Source organism: Brassica napus, chromosome C3 (assembly GCF_020379485.1).
Source record: "Brassica napus cultivar Da-Ae chromosome C3, Da-Ae, whole genome shotgun sequence".
NCBI lineage: Eukaryota > Viridiplantae > Streptophyta > Magnoliopsida > Brassicales > Brassicaceae > Brassica > Brassica napus.
The window spans coordinates 22,774,078-22,791,644 of NC_063446.1; the positions used below are offsets into that span (position 1 = coordinate 22,774,078).

General features: G+C 30.8%; 3 protein-coding genes across 5 annotated transcripts; 1 reads left to right on the forward strand and 2 right to left on the reverse strand.

Moving 5' to 3' along the window:
* Positions 1-265: 265 nt before the first annotated feature.
* Positions 266-2,025, reverse strand: LOC106384138 (ATG8-interacting protein 2). 3 transcript variants are annotated; one of them, XM_048750022.1, is made up of 3 exons: positions 1,804-2,025; positions 773-1,481; positions 266-652 (listed from the first exon to the last, which is right to left on the reverse strand). In XM_048750022.1, the coding sequence occupies exons 2-3, from the start codon at positions 1,478-1,480 to the stop codon at positions 542-544; spliced, it is 819 nt and encodes a 272-aa protein (XP_048605979.1). In that variant the 5' UTR covers position 1,481; positions 1,804-2,025; the 3' UTR covers positions 266-541. The 3 variants fall into 3 exon arrangements, with proteins under 3 accessions (XP_048605979.1, XP_048605980.1, XP_048605981.1); XM_048750023.1 differs by having other exon boundaries at positions 1,856-2,016; XM_048750024.1 differs by having other exon boundaries at positions 1,675-1,943.
* A 1,026-nt stretch (positions 2,026-3,051) lies between these two features.
* On the reverse strand, positions 3,052-3,771 carry LOC106385751 (brassinosteroid-responsive RING protein 1-like). Its single transcript, XM_013825655.3, has one exon. It carries the CDS (start codon positions 3,457-3,459, stop codon positions 3,085-3,087), a length of 375 nt encoding a protein of 124 aa, XP_013681109.1. The 5' UTR covers positions 3,460-3,771; the 3' UTR covers positions 3,052-3,084.
* Positions 3,772-6,416: 2,645 nt separating this feature from the next.
* Positions 6,417-7,960, forward strand: LOC106388701 (vesicle-associated protein 1-3). Its single transcript, XM_048750025.1, has 7 exons — positions 6,417-6,594; positions 6,717-6,872; positions 6,977-7,092; positions 7,173-7,319; positions 7,406-7,447; positions 7,535-7,612; positions 7,696-7,960. The coding sequence occupies exons 1-7, from the start codon at positions 6,543-6,545 to the stop codon at positions 7,813-7,815; spliced, it is 711 nt and encodes a 236-aa protein (XP_048605982.1). The 5' UTR covers positions 6,417-6,542; the 3' UTR covers positions 7,816-7,960.
* Positions 7,961-17,567: the final 9,607 nt, after the last annotated feature.

Below are 17,567 nucleotides of genomic sequence, written 5' to 3' on the forward strand. Positions count from 1 at the left end.
CAACAAACTTGACCAATATTCTTACTTTTATCTTCCCCCACAGCAAAAATGAAAAGAAAAAGAAGGGCCAGTTCGTAAATGAATTCAAGTTTGACACGTGTATGAACCAACCAAACTACCAGTTAGCAAGGTTTTCGAGGAGGTTTTAGGTGAATCACGAATCTCTGTGTATGTTTTAAAGTCTTTACCAAAATAGGTAAACATGACCGCTAGCTAAATCTCCGACATTTAAACACACATATTGTAATTCCGTGAAACCAATAACTAACAACCGAAACCAAATCCTTAAATAGAATAAAAAGGAAGAAGCAAAGCGTACACTTGAGAACAAACCGAAAGCCATATGTACACACATCACAAACCTGACCGAAACATTAAAATATAAAACAACAAGACTTTACATACCATCATCCATCATTATCTTTAATGTTTTCTCGACGCCAGACTTACATTCGGACACAAAGAGTCGCATACTACATACTGTTATTATCGTCATCATCAAACCAAATCAACTTTTTTTTATCGTCTGCCTTCGTTCGTTTTAACTGTCGTTTTGGGAACCGGCGGCCCGAATGAAAGAATCCCGTCGTTGTCCCCCGACAAATGCTTGTTTCAGTCGAGAGATGGGTCCCATCAGTCTTCCAGCTGCTTTCTGAAACCCCAAAAAAATAAAAATTGGACTTAAGGGCCTGCTTATATGCATTAGATACATCGTTTATTGGGTTAGTCAAGACCGTGAGAAAAAAAAAAACAAAATGATTCAAAGCTATACCTCATTACCAATGGTTGATTCCCAGTTAAGCTGCAAAACCTGCCACCTGTCATGTTGCCAACGCTGGCCAAGAACCACAACTCCCATGACAGCAGCAGCAGCTATGAAAATGGACCAAACTGTGTTGGTTTCTTTCGCCTGAGAAATCAAAGAAGCGGCGCTTCTTTTCCACCAAGGCTCGCAAGGTGGTGGGGAGTTTGCTGCTGCTGCTACTTGATGATGCTCCTCTTCCAGTTCAGGTGGAGCGACGTCGGTTTGTTGATGAATAGGGTCGCTGTGTTCGCCACCAAAAGCTCTCTCATCTTGCATGTAAATGTTGCTTTTGCCTTTGCCCTCTTGGAAAAAGTCAAACTCATCATCATCATCATCATCATCTTTGGCTAAATCCAAGCCTTTTAGGGTCAAATCTCCACCATCTTCTTTTCCGGTTTCTTGCTCTATAGAGAATTCAGAATCCATCTTCTTCTTCTCACTAGGTATGTCGGTGTGATGTTGTTCTTCAGAGGGTGGGAAAGCAAAGTGCCGAGACATGTACAGAGGATGAGATGTCGTCGTCTCTGCTTCGTAAGGAGGAGTAGTAACATCATCATCAACTGGTTTGGGACCAGGAGAAGCGGCATAAGCAGAAGCAGTGAGTGAAACAACTTCCCAATCAGTTCCACGAGTAGCGTTGTCACCACCTGATGATGCTTCCTCTTTGTCAGCCATTCTACAAAAAAAAAAAAAAAAAAAAAAAAACAGTTTGTCAGTAAAGTCACAGACATCCAACATATATATACTACATACAAAGCAACAAACAATACCATTTCTGATAGACATGTTTTTATGAATGAGAATATTCATTTACATAAACTGATAAAAGAGATCCGGTTTGATTCTGAATTTCAGAAACCATACCATACCATGTACATAGGAGTAAACCGTCCAATCAATCAAGCTATAAAATCAAAATCTCAACACACAAATCGATCGTTTTAAATTTACCGACAAGAGATGGTTGACAAAAGAAATAGAAGATAAAATAATCTCACAGATGAAATAATCTGAAGCGATAAGATCAAACAAACTGTGCAGGAGGCGTACGAAGACGAAGAAGATGTTTAGATATGATTGCGATGAGAGACGAAGAAGAAAATAAAACCGCCTCGATTACTCTGCAAATGGTTTTCTTTTTTCCACTTATTTCCCCCTTTTTCTATATATAATAAAAATGATAAAAGGAGGAGGAGAACTGTTCTGGGAAGCAAGACGGAACCGGATACGGGGAACACCGGTCGCATTTTGCTCTCTAAGAGCCCAAGAAAACCTTACATTTCAACCTGGCTTAGTAGGTAACCGGATTGTATACGACAGAAATAATAATAATAATAATTGACTGCTGTGGCCAAAAAAAAATATATATATTATTGAGCAGTGATTGACTGCTTGCTGAAATGGTAAACTCGAGGTCATTTGATAAAACTTACAAAAGTATTGACAAGTTCAATTTCATATTTTTTTTTAACGCTGGTTAACACATTACATCATCATATAATCTCTAAATCTATTACATATGATGATCAACTACCTGCAATATATGCGATATTGATGAACAGCTCCACGAATAATGATTCCACGATGAAGCTCTCCCCGAAACACTTGAAACCACGGACGGTTCTGCATGTACGACATCCTCGATGGACAGGCTCTCACCACAACAGGCGACCACAACGAACGGCTCTGCTTACAGTACTCTGGAACCTCCGAAAGCTTCGCATCCTATAATCTGCAAGAAATAATTCAATTTCATATCTGTACAGTAAAAATACGACAGCCGAAGGTGGTGAAATGTAAATTTACATATATCTTCTTCTTTTTCTTTAACAAAATCTTCTGCAAGTTTTTTTTTTTTTTTTGCTAAATTCAAGTTTGCAAGTTTCTGTAATGCTATTTTATATTAATTGGAGTAATAAATAAAGTTAGCTGTTAAAAAAAAAAAAAAAAAAAAAAAAAATCTTCAAGTTACTTTTTGCGCTTGGTTCGGTTCTCTCGGTCTCTGAAATTCCATGTGGGCTTCAGTAATGGCCCAATATACTAATGATTGAATAGTGTTTTGTTTACACAATCACACGTGACATATGAATTAAGGCCTATATTTCCCTTGGTTGTAGTTGTTGTTGTTTATCCAATTTTCTTTCTTTTTAATACCTGAATCATAAAATTTTTGGTTGGTAATATGGCGTGTAACTAAGCTTAAAAATGATAACCAATATAATTTTTTTTTGTTTCTAACGATTATCGTATCTCTTTTTAATTTTAGCTATTTAAAATTTTTACAAGCGAAGAAAATAGAAATCAGGAATTATTGGGGTTCTACACAAAGGACATGTCATTTTATCGTCATGGATCCAACGGTCAATACACGTCTTGTGAAAAACATGAACGCAGTTCCTTAAACACCGGACCTGGTCGCCACCATCGAACTCATCTTGACATATCCGGCAGCTCTCCGGCGGATCCACCCGTGACATATCCTTGAACTTCGTCGCCGAAAGCATATCGTCCATTGGAATCTCCTTGTTTATGCCGGCCGAAGAATAAGCACCAAACAAACGAGTTGGAACAAGAAAAGAACAGACAGCTCTCATAAAATCATTCAGAATAACTCCCACGATTATAATTCCGGTGCCGCCGTAGGAAAAGCCCATGTTACCTTTCTTTTTAAAGAATGATGGATAGGAAAGAAAGAAAGAAACATAAAGTGGCTATTTATATCAATTTGGATATTACAATTCTCGGTGTTAGCGTAGATCGCGAGGGGCGGGATTTGTAGAAAAAGAGGATTGAAACTTACGTTAAAGAAATAAAGCTACTGACGGTGACTGAAAACAACCAATCATAGAAGAACAGGATGTATGATTGGTAGGTGATAGGCATAGAAGAAGAAGATAAAGTGAAAAGTGAATAGTTCACATAGTTGACAAACATGTCTTAGAAGCAAAAGCAAAGTCTATATATACTAATAATAATTATATAGAGATATCATTTAGTCTTTCAATTTTTTTTTTTAAAAATGATGTTTTGATTTTACAGAATTTTAGATGATTGATTTTAAAAACATTCTGAATCACTTCTGAAATTATAGATTTGGATTGAAGATATTTTTAACTAATAAATTTCACTAGAACATGCATACAAGTTCGATTTGCAAGGTAAATATGATGTGAGTAATAGTTTCAATGTTATAGGTTGGCTTTTTTTCTGCAGATGATCCAAATTTAATGACATATTCTTTTCAAGAGGGATGGGATGATGTGTTCCTGATCGAACCGAATGATAATACAAACATGGTCAAGTCCATATGGTCAACTGATGACAATACAAATGTGGTCGAGTCCAGATGGTCAGGTAAAGAAAAATTAGAAAACGCTACAACCGTGGTCAATTCCAGATGGTCAAGTGAAGAACGTGGGAATAAGCTTGAACCAGATGGAGAGATATGGAGAGATTGAAGATGAAGGTGTCTTAACTATTCAAGAAGGTCCAATGACTTGTGCAAGATCAAAGAAGCTCAAGAAAACTGTTAGTGGAATGTTTAATTAGGCCAGTTTGGGTTCGAAAAGAAAGCCATGGTCAAAAGTCTGATCATCCATGAAACCTTGACCATAGTTACCTTAACCATCGTTCAAGCAAGTCTTGGTCGAAGGTCAAGTTGACCAATAATTAGGCAAGTAATTGTGTATGTGTTCTTTTTCCCTGTCTTTGGTTTGTCCCACTGTATTTTCCAAAGATAGGTTCTTAATGAGACCACAAATTAATTCTTCTACCACCTAATTGTTGATCCATAGTCATAAGCTTATGCTATGTTTTATTTTGAATTTTAAAACTTAGTTTCTTATAATGTGGGAGCCTTTGGTCTTTTACTTTTGTCATTCCAAAGACCTTATGCATGTACAAGGTTCTTGCTTTATTTCCTGCTCGAAACTCTCTTGTTCATCATCATATTTTCAATCTACAAAAAAACTTGTTTTTCTCTTTGGAGTTATCTTGTTTTGGTGTGTAATATCCCGAGAATTAAGGGCTATTTGCTTGGTGTGTTATATCCAAACAGAGAATCTAAAAGTATCAAGACGTCCAACCATCCCTCTTGTGTCACCATTCCTTTCCACATGCCTTGAAAGCTTGAGTCTTTGATTTGCTTTGCAAAGATTAACCATCTACATCCAAAAATCTATCCTACAGAGTTCATATTACGGTGGATAGGGTTGGGCATTTTATCCGTTAATTTTGATTTGATTTGTTATTCATTCGATTCGTTTCAAAAAATCTGGACATCCGTAAGTCTTCGAAACAAACAAATATCAAAAATCAATATCTGTTCAAAATGAAGCAAATAATAAATTCTAAAAGTTCTAGAGTCTGATATCCAATCCGCTCCAGATTTTTTATACAAATATATGTATACATGTACAATTAAATAAAAATTTAAATTTATAATTTTATATAACTATTATTTTAACATATAACTTTATTACTTTTATTTATCAAATTGCTTATAGAATTATTAAATTAAGAAAGGAATTTATCTAAAATTTTATGTTTTATAAGAACATTTAATTAATTTTTAAAAAATCGTGAAACATATAGTTTTACTAATATTTATTTTATGTTATGTTAAAGATATTTTTTGAAGATAAACTTGTATTTTTTTTATTTTTTTTATATTGAACAAAGTGAATGAGATATCCATTATATTCGTAAATATCTGTAAATTTTTGGATATCTTGAAAACTGGATATCAGTATTTTTATTTTCCAAAGTAAAGTAATTCAAAAAAAATTGGATATCGGTAAAATATAAAGAAAATTTTAAATACCGAAAATTATGGTAGTATTAGGGTTGTTTTGGTCATCTTCGAACATACAGTGATGTGGAAGAAGAGTCTTTTTTTTAAGGCTAATGTAACGGTTGTTTAAGCAGACTTAAAAAACAAAGTAAATCGGTGACCCTTTCATAGATTCCATTGTATGAGGTGAAGTACAATTGCAAGGGTGGGAATAAGGTTGAATTATTATATTGAGTCCGATAAGAGTTTGTATGGTGCCCTGTTATAAAAATTGGCCGTCTAGGTGCTACGCATTACTCTTCCGTCCCGATTTATGCCAAGTCGGTTTAAAAAATCGGATATCCGATTTTTTCCGCCTACACCGCCTAAATAACCGCCTAGCCGCCTAGGCGGCCGTCTAATCTATTTTTATTTTATTTTTTATTTTTTTTTATTTTTTTAATAATATTTTTATTTGTGTATTTGATCTAAAATTTTATAAATATTATTTATATTCATAATTTTGATGAAAATTACATTATATTAAGTTTATATATTCTATTTGTGTGTTTTATACAATCTTAAACATGAAAATGTATTAATGTTATACACAATTAAAGATTAACATGTTTTATAATATAGTAAACCATCTAAAAATTCTGCCTCGCATAATTTCCGATTAATACCCGATTTTTTCTTTAGACGCTAGGTCTAATCCGATCGTCCGACTAGCGTCTAGCGCGTTCCCGAACAGGTGTATGATGAACTAGTTGGTCAATGAAAGTTGACGATGAGTAAAAAAAAAAAAAAAAAAAAGTAAATCGGTGACCGTCAAAGCTATTTGGCATTAATTACTTCTAAAAGAAATAAAAGAGAGGGGGGTATCTACCATTTTTGGCTACAAAATATATTTTGGTTAGATCAAATTGAGAGTAAACCCTAGAAGAATAAGAAGAAGAAAGAATCATGACGACGGGAGATCTGGTGAATATCCATCCTACAGAGCTTAAGTTCCCTTGTAAGTTTTTTTTTTATTTTTAATTATTGAATTAAACAAATGTTTCGACGATGATTGGAAAAATTCGAATTTTGATTGGATTGGTCCACCCTGTTGTTGAAATTGAAATTGACATTTGAAAGTTGAGTTGAAGAAGCAAAGCTCGTGCTCGTTGCAAATTAGCAACAAGACTAGTACTCAAGTTGTCGCATTTAAGGTTAAGACAACGAATCCTCGCAAATACTGTGTCCGACCAAACACCGGTGTTGTCTTGCCCGGTGATTCCTGCAATGTTACAGGTGATCAATTGAATTTCTGTTTTCCTTTTTCTTTTTTTTTTTAAAAAAAATATCTATTATACTGATCAATTGAACTATGTGTGTTTGTTCCTTACTTACTTTAGTGACGATGCAAGCCCAGAAAGAGGCACCTCTCGATATGCAATGCAAAGACAAGTTCCTTGTTCAGTCTGTTATCGTCTCCGACGCTACTACTTCCAAAGATGTCATCGCTGAAATGGTTTTGTTTTGCTTCTCTTTTCATGTTTACCATTTCCACTCTCCTCTCTTTAGTTAGTCTTCATTACATTGGTTGTGCAGTTCAACAAGGAGCCTGGTAGAGTGATTGAGGATTTCAAATTGAGGGTTGTTTACATCCCTGCTAATCCCCCTTCACCTGTCCCTGAAGGCTCTGAAGAAGGCAACTCTCCAAGGACCGACTTTCCTGCCTCTCAATTTGATGACCACGTGAGCTACTACGAGCTTCCCCCTGTGAGAGAGAGAGAGATTTTAGTGAGTGAAGCTAATATGCATCCTCTCTTTTCTTGTTTCAGGTGTCCAGAACGCTAGAAGAAACAAATGAGAAATCCTCCGAGGTATAATAATGTCACACAAAATCTTTTCTTCTAATCTAGACTACACAATGCTTCTATTTCATTATCATATCATTGTGTTTTGCTCAGGCGTGGTCCATGATTCACAAATTGACGGAGGAGAAGGCTTGTGCTGTCCAGCAAAGTCAGAAGCTCCGACAGGAACTGGTAAGTGATTTACTTGTCCTTTTGTTTTATAAAGAAAATAACACATATATTTATATATATATATATATGGCTGTCGTATTCAGGAGATGCTGAGGAGAGAATCAAGCAATAAGCAGTCTGGTGGTGGTCATTCCTTGGTGTTGATGCTGTTGGTTGGTTTGCTAGGCTGTGTGATTGGATACATCTTGAACGTCCGGACATGATTAACTGAAATAGTACCTGTGTATGTGGGGGTTAGCTTCATCATCATCTTTTTCATTGTCATCATCACCAAATCTTGCAAAGCTTATTTTTTACCAGACTTTCTTCTGTTTTTCTTTAAATGATGGTATACTTTTCTTTTCTCTTTTTCTAAGCTGTAAAATCAGAGTAGATGTAGCGTGGTGATTTTGTGGCACTCAGTTTTGAGTCCCTAGTAGTAAAGCATGTAGGTGAGTAAGATCTATAGAGTCAGTCGTTGGTAAGGATTGGAATCATCGAAATCAGTTTGAATCATAAGAAAAATAAAGAATGTGTGATATCCCATTATCATCTTCAGCGAAAGTTGCGACATTGAGATATATTCATCTCCTTGGTGATCAATGCGGCGACTCTCAGCCTAAAATCGGAAACAATATCCAAATGAAAGTCGGGTTTCAGCCAAAAAAGGGCGAATCCAAGCGTTGATCACCAATTTTTTCAGCTAAATAAAAAAAATTAGACTGAGTAAATAACCTTAAACCTCCGAGAATGATATTTCCAATAACCTTTGCCAGTGTGTTCAATCTTTTATCAGTTTTACATTCGGAGACAGAATTTCGCTTTTCAATTACACAACTAGATTTTGATCCGAGTTTAGAAAGTATGGGTATTTATTGTTGACCTGTTAACAAAATTTGAATGAATTTATAACTTTTTATTAGAGATAAATAATTTAGAAGTCTATTATAATGTTCCAATGAATTTATAACTTTTCAAACAATGTTTTCACCATTTATAAGAATATTCAGAACTTTGTCGGCAAGCTATGTATTTAATATTTTATATACTTATAACCGGGTAGAATGGAATATGAGAATTTATATAAACTTTCTACACAAGTTAAATATCATGTAATTATGGAATTAATATATATTTATATATCACTGTTAATAATTCTATCATTGAATAGAATAGAGTATATTCATTAACATACCCAATCCCAGGAAATTATGAATACACGTAGATATGGTTTAAATTATGTCTCGTTCATGTTATCCTATAACAGTAAATTTTTTTTTAAAAAAAAAACGTAGAAGAAATATTATTCATACTTTTCCAAATGATTAATAAGCACAAATTGATCTTTCTTATATAATAAGTTATATATCGTATAAGTAATCTCTATAATATTATTTGAGAAGTAACTTTCTTATGTGTCGTGCTTACGTTAACTCTCACGATGGTTGATTATAGTGATACCCTTAATGAATTAAAAATATTACATTTAAATACTATTATTGAATTTTTTATTTAGTTACCTTTTAAAAATTTTCCAAATAACATATATAATAAAAAAGAAACATTTATAAAGTTTAAAAAACAATTTAAAAACGAAAGTATATGTATATATAATATGATTTCATTAGAAAGAAAAGTTCACAAAATAGAAATATTCCATTAAAAAAATATTTTTAAATAACATAAAATATACTTTTGAAGTGATAAAATATTTTTTTATATCTATATTTTCTTAGATGAAAATATATATTTGCATAAATGTGAGTTCATAAAACAACATTCACACACATAATCTTGACATTAGAAAAATAAATATTATTTCTTTTAAAACATAATTTTAAACAATACAAAAATATATATTTCAAAGTAAAAGAAATAATTTTCATATATCTATCTATTTTCTTAGATGATTACATAAATAATTAAGTAACATAAACTGATATGTGTTTATTTAACTAAAAATAGTTTATAATTAGCATTATTGAAATGTTTTATTATTTTTAATATATTTAGTTGAATATAATATCTTTCAATTACAGTAAAAAATGTATAAATTATGTTTTACTTATATAATATGATTTTTACAATACAATCACACAATTTTTTCAAACTGCTAATTTTTAAGAGATATTAAAAAAATAAAAAAATTAACAATAAAAATCTTTTGATCAAATAATTACAAAATATTTAAAAATAACATAACACTATATACTTTAACGAGCTAGATATACTATATTTTATCGTAATTAAAATTACTCCCTCTGTTCCTAAAAGATCCATATTCTATTTTTTTCACACATTTTAATAAAACACATTAAATTTGCATAATTTTTTGTGTTTATCTTCTTTCCACAATTTTAAGCCAATAAAAAACCAATTAGTGCAATTAAGATTTTTGAAGTTTGCAATTAGTTAATAAAACTTGCATTGAAAATGTAAAAAATGAATCTCTTAGAAACAATTTTTTTTTCTAGAATATGTATCTTTAAGGAACGGAGGGAGTATTATTTTTTCATAATTAAATTCGCTTTTAAATTTTATGTTTTTATGTTTGTGAAACTTAATATGACTATAATTATAATACCAATGCAAAACAGAATTCTCATTTTTAAGATTATTTAAAATAAATTTCAGTTTACCATTTAATAAATCTAAGGCATAAAATTATTTAGAATTTATATAATATTTTAATTATTGAAAATATAGATATGTGTTCATGAGCTTTCAAAAATGTATTAGTTACTTATGTATTGCTTTATTTTCTGATATTTTCTTTTAAAAAATCAAAATATAATTTGATAAACATTATGAAACTACATGCACATTTAAACGATAAATAAAATTAATTTTATTTTACTTAATTATAATAAAAAATAATTATACTTCAGTTTGAGTTTAAAAGAATATATATAACTCAATATACTCACAACATGAGTGACTCGACTAATCCAATTTATATATAAAATCATAGATTTAACTATAATAAGAATATATAATTTATAATAACAATTTATTTTATAAATGTAAATTATAGGATGACCCAAAACATATTAACAAATGAAAATAAAATGTTAACCAACTGTTATAATTGAGTTCTTTTGTAAAATTTATATATGAGAGTGTAGAATATTATCTTTATATTAATTTACTTAATTTGGAATCAGACATTTTAGTTCATTTTATATTTCATTCATGTACAATATCTCTTAAGTTATACATAATCTTCTTCAAATATATTTACATATCTAAGACAACAACCTACGTAAATGCAAATAAGAAAATTAATCATAATTTTAATATATTTAAAATATAAAAAAATATTATAGTTGAATTCAGAGAAATACATGCAATCTAATATATTCAAATGATAACTAAATCGAATATAAAAACAACAAAACAAACTAGATATAACATATCTAAAATCATATATCTAATTAAAGTAATATAATATTATTAATATAAATTATGCATACAAATTATAAATTAATTTAAAATTTAAAATAAATAACAATCAATTATTATAGTATATTTATTTTATAAATATTTATACCCGTGCATGAGCACGGAAAAATTACCTAGTAGTATATAATATAAAAATAGATAGATAACTACGATTATATAATGAGTAAAATGTCAATATAGTAAACATAAAACCAACATCTGTTTTTAACAAATGGTTCTGTCAATATGGATTCAACTTCCTAAGATATAAGTCATGCATATTATTTTTTTGTCCCACTACAAATACTTATTCATTATTTTCAAAAGAATTATAAACTCGCACCTTGCATAAGTTATTGACATACCTAAAGAATAAACCAAACTAGGTTAAGACCCGCTTCTTGCGCTGGATGAACATTGTATATTTAAGTTATCTTAACAAATTATATGCTTTTTATATATTATAAAATAATATATATATATATATATATATATATAATATTTATATATATACATATATATTGGATATATAAAAAGTTAGTAACTATTGCGTATATAATTAAATTGGTGCGGATACATAAATAAATTTTATTAATCCAAACAATTCTTTTTTCTATTTTATATTGTATATAATTAAATTTAAATAATATAAAAATAAGTATATAGTATATTTTAAATATTGATATATGTTAAATGATGCATTCTACTCATTTTTTTTTGATGATTTGTATATTTTTATAACAAAAACTTTAAATCACTGATAACAAAAATTCATTGTACGATGTTTAAAAGTTTCAGTAATTTAATATTTTTAAAAACATTCAGGGCAAATTTTAAATTTTAAAAATTAAATTGTCAGTATTGGTTCAAAACATAAAAAAAAATTCAAAGAAAATTTCAAAATTAAAATATTTATGTATTTTTTTTGGTATATAGTTTAATTTTAAAGATATATATATATATATAGATATTTTTTAATCTTTATGTTTATTAAATGACACTTGCTACTTATATGATTTTGTTATCATTTGTTTCTTTTCATAAAAAAAAAATTAAACCGCGGATCATAAATTTTTTAATGTGAGTTTAAAAAAAAAAGTAAAAATATAATATATAGGGAAATATCTGAATTTTAATTATTTGGTTAATGTGATTTTTTAATTTATTTTAATAATTTAAAGTAAACAAAAATGATAGAGGATGCACTAATTTGTATTAAATCTTTATTATTTAAGCTCTATTCTTGTTTGGAAAATGTACTACACATATTAAGGAAATTCGAGGGGTTGAATTTTGTTGTGATTTATTAGAATTAATTTTTATTGAAATTTTTAACTAATTTATTATTTGAGAATGCATATGGTGTTGATACGTCAACTATTTTTTGTGAGAAATATTATTGTATTGACACATCAACTATTTTTTTGTGAGAAACATTGTGCTAACTAATCGAATATTACAATATTTGTATACAGTAAATAAAAAATCAACTTACAAAAATGATTTCGGGAATTCTCATAGTATTTTCAAATCTGTTTTAACAGTGATTTTGAAGTGGTTCAAACATCATAAACCTCGTTAAATCATTTGTATAATGCATATTTCGTTGATATGCTTTTCTTTGGATTTGGTAAACTTAAACTCCAAATCGTTAGAAATCCGTCAAGAATTTGTCAAGAACCTGTTGAGAATTTATATCTGATTCTGAAAAATCGGGGTTTAGGGTCTTGTTGAACGAAAATAAATTCTTGACGGCTTCTTGATGGATGTGTATTTCATCAGAAATCCGTCTAAAATCTAAAATTTCCCCAGAAAACAAAGCATATTTTGGCAACCTCCTAAAGTGAATATTTCATTACGGATTCCCGACAACATATCCTTTGTTCGATAATCCATTGTGAATCTGAAAATTTACCCATAAAAATGAAGGTAAAATTTTCTATACATAATTTAGCCGATTCTCTTCTTCTTTTCCATTTGATTTGCTCTCTCAAAACACATTAAACTCCTCTTTATCCTCAAAATCATAATCGAAATCACATGTTAAGTTGTTTGTTTAGGAATTAGAATATTTTGTTTGATTTTTTTTTTAATTTTAAGATAATAAGTTGTTGGTTTTAGGAATTTGATTGTTAGTTTTAGCAATTTAGATGTTTGTTTTAGCGATTCAGATGTTAGATTTATTTTTGAATGTTAATTTAGGGTTTGCATGTTAGTTTTAAGATGTGTTGTTAATTTTAGGATTTGTAGTTTAAATTTTTTTATTGTGTTTGCGTAATATTAAATATGTTTTTCATATTGAAAACATATTTTTTTTAATTTTAAAGTTATAATGTTATTTAAAAATAATTCTAAACGTTTATTATATTTTTACTAATTTATAAATGTTTTTACAATTTTTTTAATTTATAATTGTTTTTTTATTATATCATTTTTTAGAAAAAAAATTATTATAAATAATCTTTTACAAATTGTTTTTTTTTTACATATTTTCAAACACTTTATTATTTAAAGATGATTTTATATTTAATTTTATTAAAAATATTTGATTTATATTTTCTTATTAAAAATATTAATTTATTATTTCTAATTTTATATAATTTTATAAATCATTTTATTTAGAATTTAATTTATTTAGGATTTATTGGTTTTATAAAAATATTTATATCCTTATAAGATATAAACTATAATTTTGTGTTATTTTGATATTTAAAAAAAATTATTATTTTAATTAATTTTAAATATATTTTTTAATATTTTCATATATTTTTATTAAAAATTAGTATTTTATTTAATTATAAAAGTTGAAAATGTTGTTTGGTTAATTTTTGAAAATTTTGACGAATCAGGTTGAAAAGTCGCTGGAAATATTTCTGAGGAATTTTAGGCAAAAAATCGACGATAAACAATTGTCGCGAATCCGTCAAGAAGTTTCGACAAAATAAACCCTAAATTTGTTTTTATTGGGAATTAGTTGCTTTCTTGTATTTACGTTAGAGAAATACCCTAGAATAGTACTAAAAAGATCATTGCCACAAATATAGACTATAAGAATCAAAATGACCAAAATGTTTCATTAAAGAGGTAAATATACACTTATACCTATAGGGTTTAACTAATACAAACCTTAGAGTTTAGAGTTAAAGGTTGGAAATTTGGAATTAAGTTTTAAAATTTATAAAATAAAAAATAAATATTAAAAATTTAAAAATAAAAATTTGAAAAATAGTTTCAAAAAATATTTCGAATTACGAAAACAAAATTTGAAAAAAAAATAATAAAAAATTTCAAAAAAAAATTATAAAAAGTTCGAATTTGAAAACATATAATCTGAAACTATAAAAATTAATTATTATTATTATTATTTGTATTTATATATCTAGGGTATTAAAATCTTTTTACTTATTTTATGAAACATTTTGGTTATCTTTCTCCTTACAATCTATTTTTGTGATAAAAACTTGAAAATAGTCTACTTAGGAGAATTACCCTTTACATTATCTAATAAACTGATCTTCTAGAAGAGAGAAACGTTAATGGTGGACGAAGCCCCCACCTCAATTGACAATAAAAGAAAGTGGAAAAGAGAGAAGATAGCAGAGTGAAAGGTCCGAAGAGAGGAGATCATGAAGAGAAGAAGACAATGTAACCTACTTATTTGCCTTGATGAACAATTACGAGAAGAAATAAACATAAAATGAGAAGAGAGAGGTGGGATATACAGAAGAGAGAAAGATTTGGCAGGAAACCCGATTGACCATATATCAGATCTAGAGTGGATTGGATTAGATAACTCGAGCTTATTTGGTTAATCTTTTTAGTTTAGGGAAGGTTATGAAAAATTAACCCCGATCTGATTTTTAAATTTTTTATCTTATATTGTGCCCCCGGCTAACAATATATCTAGATCCGTCCCTGATCAGGTCCATGAGATATATCATATTTTTATTTTTCTTATTTAATTAATTATATATATAATATTTGAGGATATATTTAAAATTTTACATATCGTTGAAAGCCAGAAAAAAATGTGGAAGTGTAATAAAACAATTTTCTCCAGGAAGAAGATATTTCAGCCATTCGCCTATTTATGTGTATGAGATCCCATTCAAGGACATACTGTTTTCCGTGAGCTACTGAATGAATACGATGCTTTTGTTGTAAACGCAACCTATTGGTTTTTTTTTTCCGCCAAGTTTTGTTTTTATTAATCAAACGGGCCAAGCCCAAACGGTCGAAGCCCAAATACACTAAGTACCAAACAAAAGGCCCACAGACACAACGGGCTACAACATTAATGGCTGAAGCCCAAGTAAACTAAACGGCCCAAAGGCCCAAACATTGAAACCGGACAGCTTGACCTAGGCGCGCGATAAGGAGACTGGGGTTTGAACACGTGTAAGAATCTGGGCCATTAGTATGACACGCGTCGCCCGCCTCGACTTGATCGAAACCTCTTCGCACAGCCGCATGAACTTGCCACCGACGACCTCGTTTCGCCGGAGCTCAGAGACTGAAGAGCCTCCAACGAAACCATAGCTATTCTACGCCGCTCTGTCTTCACGCCGGAGAGTTCCATCGATCTAACGAGATCTCCTCCGACTATGTATCACCACAAACCCTAGACAGGCGAGCCGAGAACCACTGATATCCTCCTCTTGTACGTCCTCGCCGTTGTCGGAGAGTTTCATCATCATCCGAGATCTCATCCGCGATGGCCCACGACCCCATACCTGACCACAAGAACCACACCGCACTTATCTCACCTCGATCTAATCACCACAACCCAAAGGACATCGGGTTCCAAGACGGCAGCGCGGAGCTTTGCAAGCCTCCACTCTCCGTGACCAAAAGCCGGCGAAGACGGAGCTGAATGAGCCTCCCCTTCCCGGAAGCTAAAGCGGCGACGGTGGATCTGAGAAAGCCTCCACCTCCCGCATAAAGACCGGCGACGATGGATCTAGGGTAGCCTCCATCTCCCGGAAAAAACACCACCTGAACATGCAAGCCGCTCCATCTCCACCGGGAGCCTCCAATTGATCGCGTCGTTACTCCAAAGGCCGAGCCACCGTTGATGGATGGTTGCGGTCCCAGAGCTCCGACAAGGCGATCGATGACGGGACTGCGAAGAAGGAGCGGAGAGTGACAACTACAAAGGAAGGGAAAGAGCTCTGGCGACAGCACGGACGCTCACGCGCCAGCCGTACGCCGAACCCAAAAGTAGATCTGGTTTCTCTCTTTTCTCTCTCTCGCAAAAGAAAACACGCAACCTATTGTTCTCCATTTTGAATTTGAAGTGTTACATTATTAATAAAAAGGAAGAAAGTACAAAGCTTTTCATTTAGTGGTTGTTGCATATATAGTATACTTATTTGATGGGCTTATGATAAGTATGAACATTTCACGTAACGGGTTTATTTTGTCGTCAACACATTACCGGCAATGTGAAAAGAAGGGGCGAGGTATCTCCATTTCAATTCTTCTCTTTATAGATTAATCGAATTATTTACATATGAAATGAGCGTTTATATAGAATTTTCGTGTGGAAAACGACATGTACACGGCATCGAAAGACCAATTAGTAATATACTTTAGTGGTGATTACATGTTTACTTATCCAATTGAGAATTTAAAGCATCGACAATACCTTAATGTCGATTAAGCCGTCCCCACTTCATGTAATGAGTTATGGGGGGAGAGAGAGGTCCCGAAATTCGTCAAATAAAACAACTTAGAACTAAAAACCGACACCAAGTATCATAAAGGAAACGTTGAAGAAGTCATTTATCGTATCCAGCTCACAATTCCTAAGATTAAATCATGACCGTTGGAAGAGCTTATAAGATTAAATTGAAGAAATTGTGGGTTTTAGAAGAAAGACAAGAAAGAGAAGAACATGATCTTACATTGCCTATTTTGGTGTATAGGAGTTGTCAAAAAGAGGAGAGAGAGGAGACAATTAGGTCAAATAAATGAGCACTAAAAATGGAGACATGTGTTGAGTAACTATTACAAGAGCGACTTATGCTTCTATATGGCAATGATATCATCACCAAAGTGCAATGCCCCTTTTTGCCCTAGTTTCGTAAAGTCTCTTTCCTTCTTCATCCTTAGGAAAAACCCTAAATTAAATCCTGTGTTCTTGATCTTGCTTTTTGAGTAACCATGATTTTGACCACACACTAGTTCTTCTATATTTTGTGGTCTATAGGATTTTGCTTTATATGTGTTTCTTGTATTGCACCGTACGTGCGTATATAAATTTAAATGGTTACAACAAGGTTTATTATAAACAGGCACAAATTAGTCCATGAGGTTATTTAGCTTGCACAAGAGGTATATAAATGTGTGTGTGTGTGTTAAGTATTTAAATATATAAATTTGCTACAAAACTTAATTAACTTTATCTGATTATATTTTCTTTAGTGTTCTTCATTTGCCAACGTTGAGGTAGCTATTATTATTATTATTATTATTATTATTATTATTATTATTATTATTATTATTATTATTATTATTATTATTATTATTATTA